The 21,094-nt window shown below is 40.0% G+C and overlaps 1 protein-coding gene across 1 annotated transcript; it reads right to left on the bottom strand.

Annotated features, from left to right (window-relative positions):
* Window positions 1-716: 716 nt before the first annotated feature.
* On the bottom strand, window positions 717-3,360 carry LOC125705242 (uncharacterized). The gene is made up of 4 exons (XM_048971684.1): window positions 3,259-3,360; window positions 2,878-3,033; window positions 2,409-2,501; window positions 717-1,430 (listed from the first exon to the last, which is right to left on the bottom strand). Exons 1-4 carry the CDS (start codon window positions 3,358-3,360, stop codon window positions 1,107-1,109), a joined length of 675 nt encoding a protein of 224 aa, XP_048827641.1. The 3' UTR covers window positions 717-1,106.
* Window positions 3,361-21,094: the final 17,734 nt, after the last annotated feature.

Genomic DNA, 21,094 nt, shown 5'->3' with positions numbered 1-21,094 from the left:
AAGTGTCGTTAATTTAGAAGTGTGCATTATTTTAACTTGATTTTCAGTCAAGTCAACTTAAACTTTCCAAAAAATCTAACTTAAATTATTAGCTTTGCTCCAAAGTACTATATCACTAATTTCCAACATAGTAATTTTCCTTTAGGAAAATAAATTTTTACAGTTACCTTAATGTCAGATATTTTTTCTTTAAACTAAATTAAATTCAAAAATTCACTTTTTAAAGTTACATTATACACTTTATTATAGAAATTGTACTTACATACCAGTGTTTGAAATCATGCATTACATGCACACAATTTAAATTTTTTTTATCTTTCACTAAAACAAATTGAGTACTAATCAAAAACAAACTACTGATTTACCCAGGTGTCAAGGAAGGAATCAATAGGCTATGCTTAACTGTTTCACAACATACAGCTCACACTAGTGTCCAAATAACATGAACAAATTTGACTTCCTGCCAAATTCTGCATCTTTAACAAATTTTTTTACCAACAGGCAGTGAATACTGTGCAGCGTAAGGGAACATTCACCAGGAGAGGAAAAACTAAAAACACTTTTGGTCTGTTAATTATGTCTAAATCTTAAAAACACAATTACATTGCTGTTAAATGGACAGCTGTAGTACTGAAAAAAAATTAATCAACAAAAAGTGTTTGCCACCACCTAGATACAAAAGGTGATTAGGAGAAAACTGAAAATGACCATTTATATACTGTAAAGTATGTCCTTCCCTACCTGAAGTTTTTCCACATAAACCACAGTGGCTCCTTAGTTTGAGCTTTAACAACTGATCTAAAGAAGCTGTGTACGCTTAACTTTTTGAACATTGATATAAAACTGAAATAAAAAAAAGTTCCATACAAATACAATAAAACATGTCTTGAGAAAACCTTGTGTAAAACCAGAGATGTATTTCAAATTGTGGTTTGAGGCCAGCTCAACAAACAAAGAACGTCCAACAGCCCAACAACAGACTCCATTTTACATTTAAATACTCTTGTTTTAATATCATTGTCTTCCTTTAGTTCCCCAAAAGAAATTTTGAATTGGGGGGGGAAAAAAAGTTTGGTCCAGAGGAGCAATGCATTTGCAGAATGTCATCACTCTGAGCTTTTAAGCCTGCAAAAGAGGTTCTGAACTTTGGGGGACATCTTGTGCTTGTCAAGCTCCATGATAATTTTCTGAAGCACTTCAAAAGTGAAATGGAGACATTTTGGATAAGCCAGATTGAGTTCATATATCAAACCCAGAAGCAGGGCACAAGCAGAAGCAACTGAATTAAGTTCATTCAAGACCTCCACTCCCTCAATGACGATGCCTATCTTTTCAGCTGGCTCCTGTGGTCCTTCCCCTTCCTTTCGTATCACAAACACTCCCATGGTGAGCTGCTCCAGGTCCTTCTGTGCATCATCTGCAGTCGAGTCCTACAGTACAGTACACAAAACATCAGATACATCAGGTTACAAAGTAAATATTCATGCTTTATGGAACAATAATTTAATCATTCCATTGTTAATGTGAAAACTCACTGATTTCACCTTAAAGAGAATACAAAAATCTAACAGCACAGTTTATGAACTGTTAAGTATTAGGGCTGCTCGATTACGGCAAGAAAAAAAAATCATCATCATGACCATATACATACTATAGACCACGATTACTGAACAGTTTATTTTGGCAAGATTTTTGAACAGGCCCAATGTAATAGTAACATTACAGAACGCAACACTGTGTTAAACATTAGGTAACATTTTTACTTTATTATATCTAAAATAGATCAAGCTAGTGCTGTAAGGGACTGCAGCTGATGTGCAATCTGTTTTGATCACCCTCGATGGTTTGACACATGAACTACAGATGATTTCCTGATTTTAACAATATTATAAACAGTTTTACTGCTACAGTTGCTTTTTTAGAGCAGATCTACTTATTCCCTACATATTCACACAAAACTGCTGTGTGAAGATGCAAAGAAGTTGTCTGCTCATGTGAACAACGCACAAAGCAGTTGACGATGACAGTAGTGGCAGGTGGAGCAGTGTAATATGAATCCAACATCATTTAATATAATATTATAATAGAGCAGTTTATTAGCCCTTGAAAGGACTAGTGAGTGAGATTAGCAGATGTGAAAATACAGTTATGATATTTCTGTTGCAGCCTCTTATCTGTGTCTGTATGACCTCAGCTGCTCCACACAGACAATTTTCTTTTAACATTTTATTGGGGGTAGGGCTGTTCCAAAAAATTATTTGATCTGTAACTTAAAATCTGTGACCATGACTTTTGTGATCCTTTACACCCCTATTACAAACTAGACTAGACTCTAGATAGTAATCTAGAATATTTATGTGTGTCCCTTTTATTAAGATGCGTAGACATACAAATTACTTGAAACTTACAAAATATTCCTTGATCAGATCATCTGGATCTTCCCCCAGAAAGATGATGAGTGCTTTCAGAACCGATTCCCTCCGAAGATGAATGTCCTCTGTCTGAAATGACAATCTTTATAAGTTTCACTTATTTTGACACTTGTTTATATAGACACTCTGAAGGGAAAAAATACATATAGGGACAACATTAATATTTAGGAAAACTTTTTCAAATGAAACATTTGTGTTTTTCTTTTTTAAATTGACAATATTTACCCTAGGTCAAATAAGGGAAGGAATTAACATTTGCTAGTGATAACCTAATTCTATGAATCATTTGCAAGTTGAAGTGCAAAAAAACATGCCTTGTTACCATATCAGTAAGTAACATTAGTATTAGTTTTATGTAAAGGTATGTGTTATAAAGTAAATACCTGACAACACATTTAGTTAGGAAACGAAACAATCACGGGCCCTTAGTGTTAAGCATGTTTACCTGGTCCAAAGTTTCAATAATGTGAGCAGTCTTTTGCCGGGTTGTTCCTCCTTTAGAACGGACGACTCTGATGAGCTGACTTGAGTGCAGGTCTAACTGGGCCATGAATTTTTCTTCAAGAGGGACTGCCATGAGCCTCTGGAACTCTGCATTAATCTGAAATAAAAAAGGGCAGTCCAAAAAAGTGCAAATGATTATCTTAGTCTACATACAATCTCACTGTACAGTAACATGCCCCCAAAAGTATGACAAATGTGTGTATAACTGTTAGTAAGAACAATTTTATACAAATTATGACCAAGTGAATGTAAAAAAAAAAATAAAAAAAAAAAAACCACCACCAAAAAACAAGATCACTAAGGTCACTAAATTTCTCATTACCTCTTTTTGACAGAACAATGCAGGCCATCTATCCTTGAAGTCCTTTATGGCGGGTTCTTGGTTGACTACCTCCTGTCGTCGGTAGGCAAATGTAGAAGCCATTTTGACTGCAACTACTCTCTCATTGTTCTTTCTATTAATCTCTGTCAGAAGTTCGAGCCTCTCTTTCTCAAGACTTTCCACAGTCTCACCAACAGGGAAGCCTGGATAAAAGTTTGCTTCTGCTCGTTTTGGCTTTTTCACTTTTTTAGCAGGGAAAGCATCTTTAGGAGCTTTTGCTTTCAGGGAGTTCACTGACAGTTCTGGACAACCCTGTAATTTCAGATGAGTCCTATAATTTCCCATTTTGTATTTGAGTCGCTGTTTCCAACCGTAGCAACCATTGAATGATCCAGGTTCTTTCAAACAAGGGTGCCTTTTGATTAAGGCCTCCGCTACTGAACTAAAATGTACATCCTCTGGGTAAGCCTTGTATTGGTAGATTTCTTCTGCTAGTCTGTTCAAGATATCAGTCTTTATTCGAGAGGTCAGAGTCAACATTTTGTGGTGTACATCATACTCTGAGTTGCCCTTCTCCAACAGTAGTTCTGTATCGTAGGAAAACGGAGGAATTGGAAAGTCCTCTGGCCAAGTACATTTCCACAGGACACTGTTCATTGCTGCATTTGTACACGTTCCCGAGAACAGAATACAGTATGTCAAAAATTGCCTTTCAATATTGTAACTAACGCACAGCCGTCCTCAAAATCGCGGTAGCAAAAACGTTCCAAATTTAAGTTATGGCTGCCCATGCTGAGAGCGCGTGCACGCACACGCGCGCGCAGTAGAAGTTTCACTAAACTTTTACTGCTATTAAGAAAAACGTTATATTCCGCGAGGACCGACAAAAAAAATCAAACGTTTAATTTTTCGCACATAAAGATGGAAACGTACTCACAGCGCCAAAAACTCGCGGTGAATCATGATGGCGGTGAATCATATGGCCACAGCGCGAAACCGCGTGAGTTCGCATAACCTGACGATAGCTGGTCTGATTCAGTTTACTACTTCAACAACAAAATCTCACCAACATAGGAAAACCAATAAATATGTAGCAGGATACATTATTTCACCACACAATACACTTTAAAAACAGTATTATATACTTACTTTTCTTTGGAAGTCACCTTAACGAGATAATGGCGTCTTAACCGCGCAGCAGGAATATTCTGGAAGACTTTGACGTCATGACGTCAGATGCACGACACACAATAAGTGGAACTTAATTAGAGCTCTTTGGTTTAAATGAGAATAGCAAGTTAAGAGAACAGGTTGTAATTTCAAGTTGAGGGAAACCCAAAACACATATAACCGTGACTAAAGCAGAAAACTGAATAATAATCATTTAAAATATTGCTTTACCTCAACTACAGCTCAAATTCTCTTTTTAGAGTGCACCGCTCCCATCCGTCCATCGTGTAGCCAGCAGCATACATTCCTGCCGGACAGTTAGGTTCCCCCGAACCTAGGCTTCTCGTCGAGAAGATGGTGTCAATTGCGTTGAGAGACCAGCTGATCAAATCCATCGTTTTTCGTAGTTTGAAGAGCAGGGCTGAGAGAGTCTCTCAAGTATAAGACAGTAGACTAGACGAGATGAGAGGAGCGAAGCAGGGAAGATAAGGGGAGGGAGAGGGAGAGAAGTGCGACCGCCTCCGCTGAGAGCCAAAAAATATTCATCTAGGCTCCGGCAGATCTGGCTATAGCAGCATGAGAAAGAGGGAGAGACAGGCGGGAACACAGGCATGGGGACTCCCTGAACATCAGCACTCTAGTGTAAGGCCAGAGTGACAGCACTGATGCATCAGTTTATCCAAAGCCAAGGACACCGATCCCCACCCAGCTCTTCACCTCATACTGTTAGTCTAACTGGGAGTGAGCGACTAGCTGGAACTAGAACTAGGTTTCCTATACGCTAAACTATACAAGTGTGTTTTTAATCTAGACTTGAATAGCGAGAGTGTGCCTGAATCCCGCAAATCCGCCGGGAGACCATTCCACAGCTGCGGAGCTCTGTAAGAGAATGATCTGCAGCCTGCCGTAGTCCTGTCTACTCTAGGAACTAATAGATATCCTGCTCTTTGTGATCGAAGCAGGCGAGAAGGGTTGTAAGGGACCAGAAGATCATTAAGATATTGTGGTGCAAGGCCATTCAGAGCTTTGTAGGTTAATAGCAGTATTTTGTAGTCAATCCTAGATTTGACTGGTAGCCAGTGCAGGGAGGACAGGATAGGGCTAATGTGATCAATTTTTTTTGTTTTTGTGAGAACTCTGGCTGCTGCATTTTGTACTAACTGAAGTTTATGTAGGGATCCAGATGGACAACCCGAAAGGAGGGCATTACAGTAGTCCAATCTGGAAGTTATAAAGGCATGTATTAGTTTCTCTGCATCTTGAAAGGAAAGCATCTTCCGAAGCTTGGCTATGTTCCGTAGATGGTAGAATTCTGTACTGGTAATGCCATTTATGTGAGCACTGAAGCAGAGGTCGGAGTCTACCAGGACACCAAGATCTCTGACCACTGTTTTAAACTGAGTAGGGAGGCTGCTAGGGTTGGGGTTTACAAACTTATTACGAGCATCCTTAGGACCGATTAAAAGAACCTTAGTTTTTTCTGTATTTAACATGAGGAAATTCCTTGCCATCCAACAACGAATGTCTAGCAGACAGTCGGCTAAAGAAGAGAGCTGGGATGCGTCGCTAGGTTTGACAGATACAATTGTGTATCATCAGCATAACAATGAAAATGAATACCGTAATTTCTAATAATGTTACCAAGTGGTAGCATATATAGATTGAACAGTAGTGGGCCCAACACTGATCCCTGTGGGACACCATATCTTACTTTAGTGGCTTTGGATGACTCATTGTTTACATGGACAAACTGGTAACGATCAGTTAAATAGGAACGAAACCACAGGAGTGCTGTCCCTTTAATGCCAATCAATGTTTCCAGCCGGTCCAGAAGAATATTATGGTCTACAGTATCGAATGCTGCAGTTAGATCCAGTAAGAATAATAGCGATATACAGCCACGGTCGGAAGCCATAAGCAAGTCGTTCATGACTTTGACTAAGGCCGTTTCTGTGCTATGATTGGGTCTGAAACCAGACTGATATAGTTCGTTAGCATTATTTTTTTGAAGAAAGGAAGACAGCTGGTGAGCAACAACTTTCTCCAGAATTTTAGAAATGAAGGGAAGATTTGAGATGGTCTATAGTGTCTTAAGTCACTAGGTTCAAGATATGGCTTCTTTAGGATAGGTCTAAAAACAGCCATTTTAAAAGATATAGGAACATATCCAAGCGATGAGTTTAACAAGTTTAACAATGTAGTGCTAATCTGTGGTGCGATTTCCTTAAGTAGACTGGTGGGTATTGGGTCAACAAGGCTAGTAGTGGGTTTGCCAGAGGAAATTAACTTAAGGAGTTCTGTCCGCACTACAGGAGAGAAACATTCAAAGGTGTTATCATTAGTACTAATAGCACTAGCACTAACAGAAGATTGGTGGTTGTGTGCAGCTGTGGGCGTGCTAGTGATGGTATGTCTAATAGTAGTTATTTTATTATTAAAAAAAAAAGTCATCACTCCTAAGAGCTTCTGGGACTTGTGAGTTTAACATTGAAGGATTCTTTGTTAACCCAGATACAGATTCAAACAGGAATTTAGGATTGGTTTTGTTCTCTTCTATTAGTTTAGAGAGATACTGTTGGAGAAAGCGTCAGGCTTTCCACTCCAACTCTGCACACAGGACCAAACTACAATACAGTATATGTTGGAGAAAGCGACAGGCTTTCCACTCCAACTCTGTACACACCATTAATTACGAGACAACACACTTAGAGTTTTACTTGCACAAGGGTAACCACACTCTCTGCATGCTAGGCTACAAAGGAATGTGTTACAAAGGGTGGTTCCCCTTGGCACCTTTATTTATAGTCAATGGGGGGCAGGGGTCTTGGAGTGAGAACAAAGAAAAGACTGTGAGAGTAAGAAGAAGTTCTGGTTTTACTCAGGTAGACAACTATTTAAACACGTGCTCAGGATACGTGTAAACTAATATAATCTAAAGTATAAAGGTAAAGTAAAACAAAATAATGTATATACATATTTACACTCATTGCTGATTATACAGAAATGATAACAAATGATTACTAACAGTTTCTTCAACCTAACAGTCCCTCCTGTTTATCATGACAGTATGATCAGAAGCATCAGTATTGTACAAATTGCAAAAACACTTTCAGCACAACCGTCATTCAGATCACATCATCATCATTATTAAGAGGGCTAGACAAGGTTAGTAAATCCATTCGTTCTTCTGCAGTGTATAGCAGAAAAACAGAACTAAAAGTGTGTAGACATAACAATTAGTTAAATTGTCTTTCTTTGCTGAATCATAAACATAATGGTACCAGTAGTTTTGTAGGAAAGGATGGGTCTCATTTGTGGAGATAGGTCTCAGGTGGGAGCCGTCATGTGTCCATCTAGGTGGGCGAAACACCTGCTCTGGTGAGTGCAGAAGCAGACCAACAATTCCCATAAAGAGAATTACACCGAGAGTTACCTTACCACATCCCCACCCAATCAGAGTCATTCTAAATGGAGTGCAGATCAGCCGTTTTCTTCACCGGGTTGAGACGTCAGTATCCTATTGATTGCTGCGCCTTTGTAGCGGACTTCCACTGCTACTCCGAAGGTACAGAGGTCTCTGATACGGGCTTGATGGGCTTACAGTGACTCTTATGTATCCAGGAAGGTCGCGCTGCTATTTTCACCGCTGTTGGTGTTGTGAGCAGGACTTGATAGGGTCCGTCCCACCGAGGCGTGCTCCAATCCTTTCGCAACAGGACCTTGACCAGGATCCAATCTCCTGGCTGCAGATTATCCTGTTGAACAGAAACAGAATTTACTGGCAGACTACTGGGGTTATGTTTTTGTTGTGATGTTAGTAGTTTACGCATCCAATCGGCTAACGTATTTTCTCTGTCTGCTTTTCCTATATCACTCATTTCGGTTGCTAAGGGAAACGGTCTACCATACACTATTTCAAATGGTGTCAATCCTGCAGGAGTGGGAGTTATTCTCATCCATAATTTTACTAGAGACAAACATTCTGGCCACGGTCTTTTTGTCTCTTCCACTGTCTTTCTGAGTCTTGTTTTAATGGTACCGTTAGTTCTCTCCACTAAGCCTGCGCTCTGGGGGTGATAAGCACAATGATTTTTGATCGTAAACCCGAGTGCTTGTGAGCAAAGGGACATGGTTTGATTCACAAAATGAGTCCCATTGTCCGATCTTATAATATGAGGTATGCCATAGGTAGGGAAATAATGGCCTACCAAACATTTTGCAACGGTCATTGCATCACAGTGTTTTACAGGGTATATTTCTACCCACTTAGAAAAGGTGTCTATAATGACTAGACAGTACTTCTTCCCTTGTGACCAAGATAATTCAATGAAATCCATATGTACAATTTGAAATGGATACTCAGCTGCGGGAAACTGGCCACGTTTTGGCCTTATGTTGCCTTGTGCATTGTGTTTACAGCAAATTAAGCACGCTCGACAAAATTGTTTTGCATAATCAGAAAAATTTATAGTATAAAAGTATTGTTGAATAATATGTACCATCCCTCCTGTTGAGACATGGGTGTTTCCATGGCTCACTAAGGCAGCTGTCTTGTATAAATTTTTTGGTAGGATGGGCTTGTCATTCATATAATAAGTTTTCCCTTGCTGTATTGCTCCTCTCTTAATCCAGCTCTGTATTTCTGTTTTAGGTGCATGAGTCTGTGCATCACATAGTACATCACTATCTATCAACAAGACATCTGTAACATTTAAGGCAGGTTGATTTTGTGCAGCACTTTTTGCCGTCATGTCCGCAAAACTGTTTCCTTTAGCTATTGCGGAAGCATCAGTTTGGTGTGCCTTACATTTGCATATCGCAAGGCAATTTGGTAATTGCACAGCATCTAACAACCTGAGTAATAGGTTCGTATGAGTTAAAGATGTTCCTTGCGATGTCTTGAATCCTCTATTTTTCCACACTCTTGCATGGTGATGAACAGCTCCAAACACATACTGACTATCAGTGTATATTGTAAGTGGCTTGTTTTTGAAGAGCGCACATGCCCTAATTACAGCATAGAGTTCAGCCGCTTGTGCTGAACAAGCAGGGGGGAGTGCATTGGCCTCCAACACTTCAGTAGATGTAACTACAGCATATCCGACCTTGTTCTTCCCCATGTCATTTTTTGATGCTGATCCATCTACAAAAACAACCGTTGAATCTGGTATTGGGGTCTGTAAAATATCTGCTCTTGGTTTGGTTTGTTCTTCCACAACTGCTTTGCACGAATGTGGCTCTCCATCTTCCGCTGTCGGAAGAAGGGTGCTAGGGTTGAGAGGACCACATCGCTGTATCGTGATGTTTGACTGTGAAAGCAGGAGTGAGACTAGGGTCAGATGTCTAACATGTGTGAGGAATGGCAGTGGCGTCTGCAGTAAAACTAAAGAAACTGAATGTGGCACCTTCAAAGTGAGTGGGTGACACAACACTAATTCTGCTGATAATTTCACTGCTTCTGCAGCAGCTGCACATGCCTGCAAACACTGCGGAAAACCAGCTGCCACTGCATCTAATCGTTTAGAATAGAACGCCAATGGCCTCTCTTTTGCGCCGAATGGCTGTGTTAATACTGCCTTCATATACCCTTGATTTGCATCAACACATAGGATAAATGGTTGTTGATAATCTGGCAGAGCAAGTGTCACATTAGTTTGTAACATCATTTTTAAGTTTGTGAATGCCAATTCTCCTTCTTTTGTCCACTGAATTTTATCTTTCAGTGCCATGTCCTTCCCATAAATCAGGGTTTGTAAAGGTTGAACGAGTGCAGCATAATCAGGTAACCATTCCCTGCAATAATTGCAAAGTCCTAAGAAGGACATCATTTGCTGTTTAGTCTTTGGCTTTGGTGCCTCTTGTATTGCCTGTTTTCTAGTTTCTAATAATGATCGACCTTGTTGGGAGAGTTTATGTCCAAGATATATAACTTCCTCTCTGCAATACTGTAATTTTTGTTTTGATGCTTTATGTCCTGTATCATACAAATGCTGTAACACTAACAGTGTGGCTTCTTTGCAATGCTGTTTTGTATCTGAAGCAATTAATATATCATCTACATACAGTAGCACTTGACTATGGGATGGTATTTTACAGGAACTCATTGAATAGCGTAGTGCCATTGTATATACATGTGGACTTTCTGAAAACCCTTGAGGGAGTCTAGTGTATGTGTATTTATGTCCTTTATAAGTGAAACCAAATAAGTGTTGTGAATCAGGATGTAGTGGTACTGAGAAAAAGGCATTACTCAGATCCACTACTGAAAAATACTTCTTGTCAGGGGACAAGGAATTTAACAAAAGGTGTGGATTAGGCACATCTGGTGCAGCATGTTGTACTATTTCATTTACTGGTCTTAAATCCTGCACCATGCGCCATTTCCCTGTATGTCCCTTCTGGACGGGGAATATAGGAGTATTGCAAGTGGCCTCAGGAGCCTCTCGCAATATTCCTGATGCCAACATATCCTGCACTACAGGGGCTATACCTTTCTCTGCTTCAGGTTTTAACGGGTATTGTCTAACTACCGGACGGTGTTCTGATTTCACAATTACTTTGTAAGGTGGGAACCCCTTTACCAGTCCTACATCAGTGGGGGAGGACGACCACAACCCTTCCGGGAGGCGATCTAGATCTGGACATGATCCCTCCTCCAGGGTTGGAAAAATTTGTCAGGTTGGGTCCTGCAAGTGTGTGGTGAGAGTGGTTTGAACTCTCCATCCCAAAGGAAACCGCCACACATTGTGTTTTTTGTCATAGCTCCAAAAGGAGCCAGGTACGGGTTGGTAGTCATTGTAACTGTGCATGGAATCTCGTAAGAACATCTCTACGTCCCTCCACTGCATCTGAGGTGGTTTTGATAGAGATACGTGTGGTGTTTCCCCTCTGAACACAGCCTGTTGTTTATTAGATAAGATGACTGAAGCAGCAGAAAAGCCAGTAGTGGAGTTAACATATATATATTGTAAGGTGATACAAGTGTCTTGAAGGGCATGAAACGTTTTGTCATAGGCATAATCTGGTCCTGGGGTGCCTTTGTACCACATAGTGACGTGTAAGGCATCACCAGGCATGAACTGGGTTTGTTTAGGGGACTGCTTTTCTCTAGTTTTTCTCAATATTTCACGTGTCTGTGCTGTCCCCCCCAGATCTAGGGACCAATAATACTGTGGAGCTGACATGCCATGTATCACGAAAGTTTGCTTTTCTACTATAGCCTTCATGCCAGTGGGTGTTGCAATCACACTAATACCCATTTGTATCATAAGATCCCTTCCTAACAGATTGACTGGACATGAAGGGCTTATTAGCACTTGGGCGTGACATTCTAACTCTGTTTCCTCATCTTTTATGCTAACTGGATTTGTCAATTGATGACTTCCAGCTTGGCCTCCTGCAGTTCGGATATTTATGGAGGACGAAGAAAAGGTGACCCTTGGAGGGCTAGTGGTTAACACTGTTCTACAGGCTCCGGTATCACATAGGCACTCATATATTTTCCCATTTATAATAAGCCTTCGTTTTGGTAGTTCTTCAAGTTGTTTTAGTGCTAGCAGTTGGCAAACTGCTTGCAAATCTATCTCTTCTGTCTCATCCTATTTTTGCAGCTTATCTGGCTCTTTTGATAGTTCACAGGCTAATTGTCATTGATTCTCTGTGGAATTTGGGTTGTTTATAAACTTGGTTCTACATTGCCTAGCTAAGTGCCCAAGTTTTCCGCATGTCCAGCAAGTGTTATCTTGCTGTAATAAATTTCGCTGATTGCTCCTAAAAGCACCTCTCCCCCTTCCTCGGCCTCGTGACCTTCCTCTGAACCCTCCCCTCCCCGGAGGATTCATATGTATTATTGCAACAGTATCATTAGCAGCAAACACTGCGTCTGATTTCTGTTTTTGTGCTGTATGGGCGTGTTGGGCATATTCTAGGGCTTGCTGTACTGAACCAGTATTCTGATGTACCCAGTGTTTATCTATGTATCTCTTCAGTTCAGGTTTTAGCCCTGTGATGAACGCACGTTTTAACTGTTGTTGATAAACTCCTCCATTTTCCTCATTATAAGGAATTCCTGAATTCCCTCTAAACACCACTCTCATCCTATCCATAAAATCCTCTGGCTCTTCTCCATCTTTTTGCTTGCATTGTGCAATTCTGCCATAATCTGCTCGTCTCATAAACACTGTCTCTATCCTTCCATGTAATTGCTGCATACTCTGTTGCAGAGCTTGTGAATTATGTGCAAGTGGTTGATTGTCTGGTCCATGACCAGTAAAGTCTCCTGCTACTCTTCCCCATTTATGATTGAACAGCTGTCTTAAACATTGGAACATTTCTCTACCATTCAGGTGGAAACTGCTCTGTAGTTCCAATATTGCTGTCCAAAATTCTGGTACCCCTTCATCAACAGGAGGTATTCCCTTTAATGCTGCCGTTCTATCTTCAGCTGTCCATGGTCTATAGACTAACATTGTTTCAGGTCCTCCATCTGGCTCTCTATTAGGGTTTGCCACCTCCACTAGGGGGCATTGTAATTCTATTTCTTCCTCTTCACTATCAATATCAATGCCTTCATTTCGCGGATGCCATCGAATCTTAGCAGTAGCTAGATCGCGCACAGGGTATAACGTAGGATTTCTACTCCTAGTTATAATGGGGGAAGAAGGAAGAGCTGATGGCTTCTTTGGTATTGTGCCCATAGCTGATGGTTGTTTTATTTCCCTTCTATCTACGGGTTGCATGGGGGCAGGCAATAGTGGTGGTGTTGGTGGTCTATTTTCTCTATGTTTTATTTTGGCCACCGTCTCATCATCTAAAGTGATTAGAGCGGCTGCAGTTAATTTATCCTTTCTATCATCCTTTTTCTGCTTTCTACGTACATCTCTTAACTTACTTTGTTCCAACCAATTATCTGAATACTTATATTCTTTTTTCCTTTTCTCCAATTTTCCTTTCTTCAAGGTTTGTAACATTTCTAGTCTTAAATTTCCTTGTAATTTTAAGATATCTGGAGTGTGGAGTTTCCCTTCAAACCCATGTTTTTTTTCTCCACCTCTGATTACTTATTTGTCCTGAACCTGGTTTATATCCTTCCATAAACTTCTCATCTCCCTCTAGTTCAATCCTCTTACTCTGATTCTTTCCCATTTTTTTTTCTTTCCCGTCTCCGCACTACACAGGTCCTGGGTGGAAATTCACTGGTACGAGATATATGGGAGGACACCAATACGGCCTTCTACTACACGCTGTTCGTGCAGCGGTATCGGTTTTCAGGGATGAAACCCGTCCTTGATCCTTCAATCACCAGTACTTCTTTCCCACCAGGCAAAATAAGAAATGGACTGACAGAAGCAACTCTAAGCCTCTATAATAGTCTTAGTCCAGTCATTCACACAATACATGCATGTTCATATTTCGCTTAATTACGGCTAAGCCTAACCCCTTTTCTGCTTAATTACGGCTAAGCCTAACCCCTTTTCTGCTTAATTACGGCTAAGCCTAACCCACGTCAATTGACCCGGTTATTTCGCTGAATAACCTTTGTTGTCTCACCTGTCCCGTGTGCCTGTGTTCCGCCACCGAGGTCCGTCAGACATCACCAGACGTCGAGCGCAGTTCTAACCACCGGCCTGATGACGAATTCACGTCACAGGTCTTTTTTGCACCCGTCTCCGAGTGGCTGCCGGCAGGCTTCAGTGTCGCTCCTCTCGGCGTGCTGGCGATGTCGTCAGGTGTCCTCGGATCCGGCTCGAAGGACCAAATTATATGTTGGAGAAAGCGTCAGGCTTTCCACTCCAACTCTGCACACAGGACCAAACTACAATACAGTATATGTTGGAGAAAGCGACAGGCTTTCCACTCCAACTCTGTACACACCATTAATTACGAGACAACACACTTAGAGTTTTACTTGCACAAGGGTAACCACACTCTCTGCATGCTAGGCTACAAAGGAATGTGTTACAAAGGGTGGTTCCCCTTGGCACCTTTATTTATAGTCAATGGGGGGCAGGGGTCTTGGAGTGAGAACAAAGAAAAGACTGTGAGAGTAAGAAGAAGTTCTGGTTTTACTCAGGTAGACAACTATTTAAACACGTGCTCAGGATACGTGTAAACTAATATAATCTAAAGTATAAAGGTAAAGTAAAACAAAATAATGTATATACATATTTACACTCATTGCTGATTATACAGAAATGATAACAAATGATTACTAACAGTTTCTTCAACCTAACAGATACATAGACCTAGCAGTCACTAGTGCTTGTCTATACTTAGACAGGCTCTCTTTCCAGGCAGATCTAAAAACTTCTAGTTTTGTTGACCGCCATTTGCGTTCTAGCTTGCGTGAAGCTTGTTTAAGTTCCCGTGTACGGTCAGAGTACCAGGGGGCAGGTTTCTTATCTCTATGTTTTATTTTCTTGAGTGGCGCTACATGATCAAGAGTGGTACAAAATGATTCCACCATGTCCACGGTTACCTGTTCAAGTTCATTTACACTTGACGCTTCAGAGGTAAGGTTGAAGGACTGTGGGAGCTGATCGAGAAAAGTTGCGGCGGATAATGAGGCTATGGAACGTCTAGTATTGTACCTCTGACCTGGGGCCTTAGGGGGTTATGTTGTATTTGAAATGTTAAAAGGTAATGATCCGAAAGTAGAGGATTCTGAGGGATAATTGATATGTGTTCTACCATGACACCATGACTAAGGATCAAGTCCAGGGTGTGGTTACAGGCATGAGTCAGCCCAGTTACATTCTGATGTACACCGGCAGAGTCAAGAATGGTAGTAAATGCTTTTGTTAATGGATCACTATCATTTTCCATATGAATATTAAAATCACCAACAATCACGGCCTTGTCGGTAGTAACCACCAAGTTTGTTAGGAAATCTGCAAATTCCTTAAGAAAATTGCTATAGGGGCCAGGCGGTCTATACACAATAGCAATGATGATTGGAGGTGTAGAACTACACTTAGATATGCTAGCAAGACTAAGAATAATAATTTCAAACGTGCTAAAGCTATAACCACTATTTTCATGCACTCCTAGGTCGGTCTTAAATATTGCAGCAACCCCGCCACCTTTGCGATTGGGTCGAGGATTATGCTTATAGCTATATTCAGCTGGAGTGGATTCATTTAGTGCCAAGAACTCGTTTGGTTTAAGCCAAGTCTCAGTAAGACATAGGGCACCAAGATTAAAATCAGTAATGATTTCATTTACGAGCAATGTCTTAGGAGCCAGCGATCTAATGTTCAGGAGTCTAAGTTTTAGGTTTACATTACACCTACTATCCAGAAGTGAATTAGGTCTAATTTCTCTAAGGTTTTTAAGACATGCACTACGGTGGAATGAACCCCCACGATTAAAACCGCGGGGAACAGACACAGTCTCAATAATATGAACCTTGGGTGATGACTTTAAGCGACTAGCAGGCGGTCGGTTAAGCCGGTTTGCCTGCCGCCTTGGCTTGGCTCTGGTTAGTCAGCGATCTGCCTTAAGACTATGAGCTATGCTTTTTGACAGGAGATCGGCGCCAGCCCACACTGATAAAAATATTGACCTTAATCTACTTAAAAAAGGTAAGGCAACTTTTTGCATCAGATTATTGTGTAAATAAAGCAAGATCTACACTAATCTTTGTATAAGATAATTAATTAATTGTGTGTAAAACCTATGGTTTTAAAGTAAATCCAACTTTAATTTAGTAAGTAAAATCAACGTTATTTTTCAAGTAAAGCCAACTTAGTTTATCAAATCAGTTAACTTAATTTTATGAGTAACATCTATTTAATAAAGCCAAGTTTTCTTTACTTGTAAAATTAAGTTGCAATTACTACCAAAACTCATTTCTTACATACAAAAAATCAAGTAGTCTACACAAAGACTAGCTTTACTTTATCTACATAATAAAGTGATGCAAAAAGTTGCCTTACCTTTTTTAAATAGATCAGACACAACAACTCAAATCATGTTTAGTCTACTCAAAAAGTATATGTCCTCTATCTGTAACATTCCCCATCACAAATCAATGTGCATGGAGCCAAGACTTGACCATAATGATAAATAACCAAGAGCTGCAACTATTAGTTGATTAATGAATTAGTTGCTATCAAGAATTTGTATATTCTCTGAGTCATATTTTGAAGAACAAAAATCAAATTATCTGATGTGAAAGTTTTAAATTGTGGACTGTTAACACCAAACAAGAGATACTGGGTTGCATCTTTGGCTTTGGCAAACCAGTGATTGATTTTCACCATTTTCTTACAAATTGATTTATCACACATACTATTAACGAGACCCACAAGAGTCAATCTCAGGTTTATTTATGCATCTAAACCCAAAACAAAACTTGTCAGTTAGCTCAAACAAAATAAAAGTTTTGACAATAAAAGAAAAAAAATCTATTCCACAGAGCTATGAACACTGACTAAATGGATAATTGCTGTCAGTACAAGACATGCTATCAGAACAAAACTGACAGTTTTTCTTAGAGGTCAGAACACCCTAACAGTAACGTTCATATTCACGGTTACAGATACTGTACACTGATGAGGCAAAAATCAAAGCAAAATCCAGCATCTCTCAAAAATTTAATTAATACATAACAAAAAAAGGCATGTGCCAGCATACTCTTTAAATTAAATTTAATATTTTTCTGCATATTAGAGATACGAAAATGAAAAGTGTAACCTGAGAGCATTAGGGGAACCTCAGAATATGCAGTGTAAACCTATTAGCACAACTTGGTATGAGTGAGTTCAGTCAAAATCAACACCTTCAACGTCATCTGTATGGCTTTTAAGCATGCAAACAGACCTTGAGATCATGGACTTTGGAAGACATTTTTTTGTTTGCATCCTCCAGCTCCAGAAAGATCTTCTGAAAGACCTCAAATGTATATTTCAGTTTATTAGGGTACCTTAGGTCCAAGGCATAGAGAAGGCCCATCAGATAGGTGCAAGCATGAGCCACATCTGGGATACCAAAAAGGATTTCTGCTCCTTCGATGGCTATTCCAGCTAGCTTGGGGAGATCTTCTCTGGCTTTGCTGACCACAAAGATGCCGAGGACAAATGTAGTAATGGCTTCTTGGACAGCTGCAGCATCGCTGTCATCGAAAACCTGTGAAATACAACAGGGAATAAAATGTATTATTGTATATATAAAAATATCACATATTTGGGTCTGTCATTTACAATTCTACAAATGGTTATACATCAGATATTACTTTTTTGTTATTTCACTACAGCGTTTAATTATTTGTGGATGTTTTTTTTCAGTCATGCGGGAGACTGTTAACGTACAGGTTTTATGGGCTACAAAAAGTAAAAGGCCCCCGGATCTTCTGTTCGGGAAATCTCCGGCATTCAGCTGTTACTTAACTGACGGTTGTTCGAAGAAATTAGCTTGTTAATAGAGGAAAAATGTCCCTAGTTAAATGAAAACACGTTAAAAAAGACAAGCTACACCTTCCTTTTTTCAAAAATAGTTACGCTCTTCATGAAATTCAATGCATTAATATCGGGCTGCGTGTCATTTTTGGAAGTTCTGTTGGCGGGCGTCCCGAGCCAGAGCATGAAAAAAAAACTACATAAAACATTATTAAAGCTGAAAAAGATAGCACTATCTCACATCATTGGAAAACTTTATTCTTACCTTAAACATCCGTGAACTCAAGCACACGTCCAGCCTGCGGGAATGTGGCACTCGTGTTTCCCATGCAAGACCCAGAATGCATCAGTTGGCGCAATTACGGAACAACGTAAAATATGAAATTAAATAAACAAGCTTATTGTTTGTTGAGTGTTTGAACTTGCGAAGATCGACTGGGATAACCTAAAAACGCTTGTAAATGAAAAATCATACAATATATTGTAGTTTGAACAAATGCATATCAATTTCCAATGATTATTTTTTATGTACAGATACAAACAAGGATTGTTATTGTTAATGTCACAGAGTTAATTTATGTCATATATACAAATGTTCAGCATCGCTTTTTTCAGTGCATGAGGGGTGAATACCGTCCCTCTTCAAAAGCCAAGGCCTACCTCAGAACGTCCGCCAATGGTCTATATAACCCACACCATTTATCGGGCACCATTCCGACAGCCAGCGATGCAGCGACGATAACCTGCTGTACATTTCGTCGCCACGTGTAGCAGGGATGGGGCCAGAGCATGTTACTGACGCGGACATCTTCTTCGCAAGGCTGCACACCTTTATGAAATTTGCTTTAGTGATCTCCGATTGCCTCAATCGAACATCATTAGTGCCGACGTGGATAACAATATGCGAATACTTATGTTTACTCTTAGCCAGCACTTTTAAGTTTGATAAGATGTCGGTCGCTCTGGCACCAGGGAGACAATTAACTACGGCCGCTGGAGTCGCTACTCTCACGTTTCTTAACATAGAATCGCCGATTACCAGAGCACTTTCAACAGGCGGCTCAGTGGGTGTTTCACTGAGTGGGGAGAACCTGTTGGAAACGTGAATGGGTGAATAGTGCCGGTGTGAGTCCTGTTTGGACTTACGGCTATGCCGCCGGGTCGTCACCCACTCGCCTTGCTGCGAAGGCCCTGCTGCCGGAGCGGGGGGAGACTGGCTCACTATAGCAGACATATCCGGAGCCGCTAACACTGCGTCAATAAAACTCTCACTCTCCTGAATCTCCCGTAACGTCCGGATACGTCCCTCTAAGTCTGCGATCTTCTCCGTCAGCCTGGCAACTAGCTGACACTTATGGCAGACAAACGTACCACTAATGACGGGAGAAGAATAACTAAACATACTGCACTCGGAGCAAACGACAGGAGCCATAGTGATATACTTACGTTTAGCGGGGAAAAACTCCGGGGGCGGAGGTGATTAATCCGTCGTGGTTTGTAAGATTATCAGGAGACTATTACGCTTGCCAAGACTTTTCTGATTGCTTAATTCTAATTATTATTTAAGTAATAGCTATGGTTTAAAAGTTCGCGCGGTAGCAACCAGTATCATCACCTTAATGATAGAAATTCGCTACAATTTATTAATGCAGTAAGTAATGTGAACTAGAGCCCTGCACTGCACTGTTTTTTTTTTTTAATCCCGCTGTATTTATTACCATTACCGCCTGCTCCCGCTGTCTGTCTCTGTCACTCCCGCCTCCTCCCAGAATATTTCTGTCCAGTCCCGTCCGCACCCGCAGATCCATTAACGGATATACTGTATGATGAAATAAGTTCATATGCTTTAAATGTTTTATTCCAATAGAACAAGAACTAAATAAATAAAGCAAATTCAACAAAAATTTCTCAACTTTGAAATAAATGTAAACTGAGCCCAAAAACTAATCAGATGTGCAAATATTAGAAAAAAAAAACAATAACCAAATCTATACAATAAATGTTTAAATATCACATTATTATAAACAAACAAGAGCAGCTTAAAAACGGAAGAAAACCCTGAATCTTATTTTAAAGAAATACATTACTACAACTAGCTGAACATCACAATTTAATACAATGGCGCAGAACAAACATGAATATATAACACAAAATAAATGACACCAGTTACATTTTCCATTCTGCCAAAAATTTTGGGACCCGCTGTCTATTTTTAGCTGCCCGCTCCCACCAGTGGCAACCTTAAAACCGCTCGATCCCGTGAGATTTCCATTGGGTCCCAATGCAGGGCTCTACTGTGAACTTCATGTCACCCATGACTTCAATAAAGTGGGTTGGTGGATTTTAGATGAAACGGCTCCTTTGAAAAATAAAATAGTAAAAATCACCAGACGTTTCCCATAGTTTAATGATCACACACGCTCTTGCAAACAGGAGTGCCACAGACTGGAGAGCACAAATGAAAATCCAAGGGCTTAGAAGTGTTCATGTTGGCATGGTCTGACAACCTGCAATAATACAAGTATGCCCTTTATAGGGCACATTCAGCCTATTATTATAACCTCATTGATTGCAATAGAAACATCCACGGGCTTAGAAATGTTCAAGTTGGCATGGTCTGACACCATGCAACAATACAAACTAGCCCTTAATAGGGCACGTTCAGACTACTATTCTAACCTCATTGATTTAAAAAATAAAAATAACCCTCACTACCTTTTTAAAACAATAGCTTATCTAACAGATAAGGCTGAACTTATGCTACTGAGTAATCTCAGTAGCCAACATTTCATGAACATCATTAATAGTAAAATTACTAACAAACATTATACTTCAAACATGTCCTTATTGCTCACAATTAACTTAAAGGTAAACGGACCGTGAAGACACACTTAATGATTTTAAATGAATTAATAAACAAGACCTAAAAACTATAATAATTAAGATCAAATCAATCACTTGTCCACTGGACCCTGGCAAGACCTATAACTAAGAACATAAGAAATTTACAAACGAGTGGAGCCCATTCTGTCAAGCTCATTTGGGGAGAACTTAACTAATAGTTCAGAGTTGTTAAAATCTTATCTAGCTCTGATTTAAAGGAACCCAGGGTTTTAGCTTGTGCTACACTAGCAGGAAGACTATTCCATACTCCAACTACACGCTGTGTAAAGAAGTGATTCCTCAAATTAATTTTAAAATGCTCTCCCGCTAATTTCTACTTATGGCCATGAGTGCTAGTATTTAAACTAATACTGAAATAGCCATTT

Source organism: Brienomyrus brachyistius, chromosome 12 (assembly GCF_023856365.1).
Source record: "Brienomyrus brachyistius isolate T26 chromosome 12, BBRACH_0.4, whole genome shotgun sequence".
NCBI classification, from domain to species: domain Eukaryota; kingdom Metazoa; phylum Chordata; class Actinopteri; order Osteoglossiformes; family Mormyridae; genus Brienomyrus; species Brienomyrus brachyistius.
Note: the sequence above shows the minus strand (reverse complement) of the source record. Positions and strands in the feature narration are given on the sequence as shown.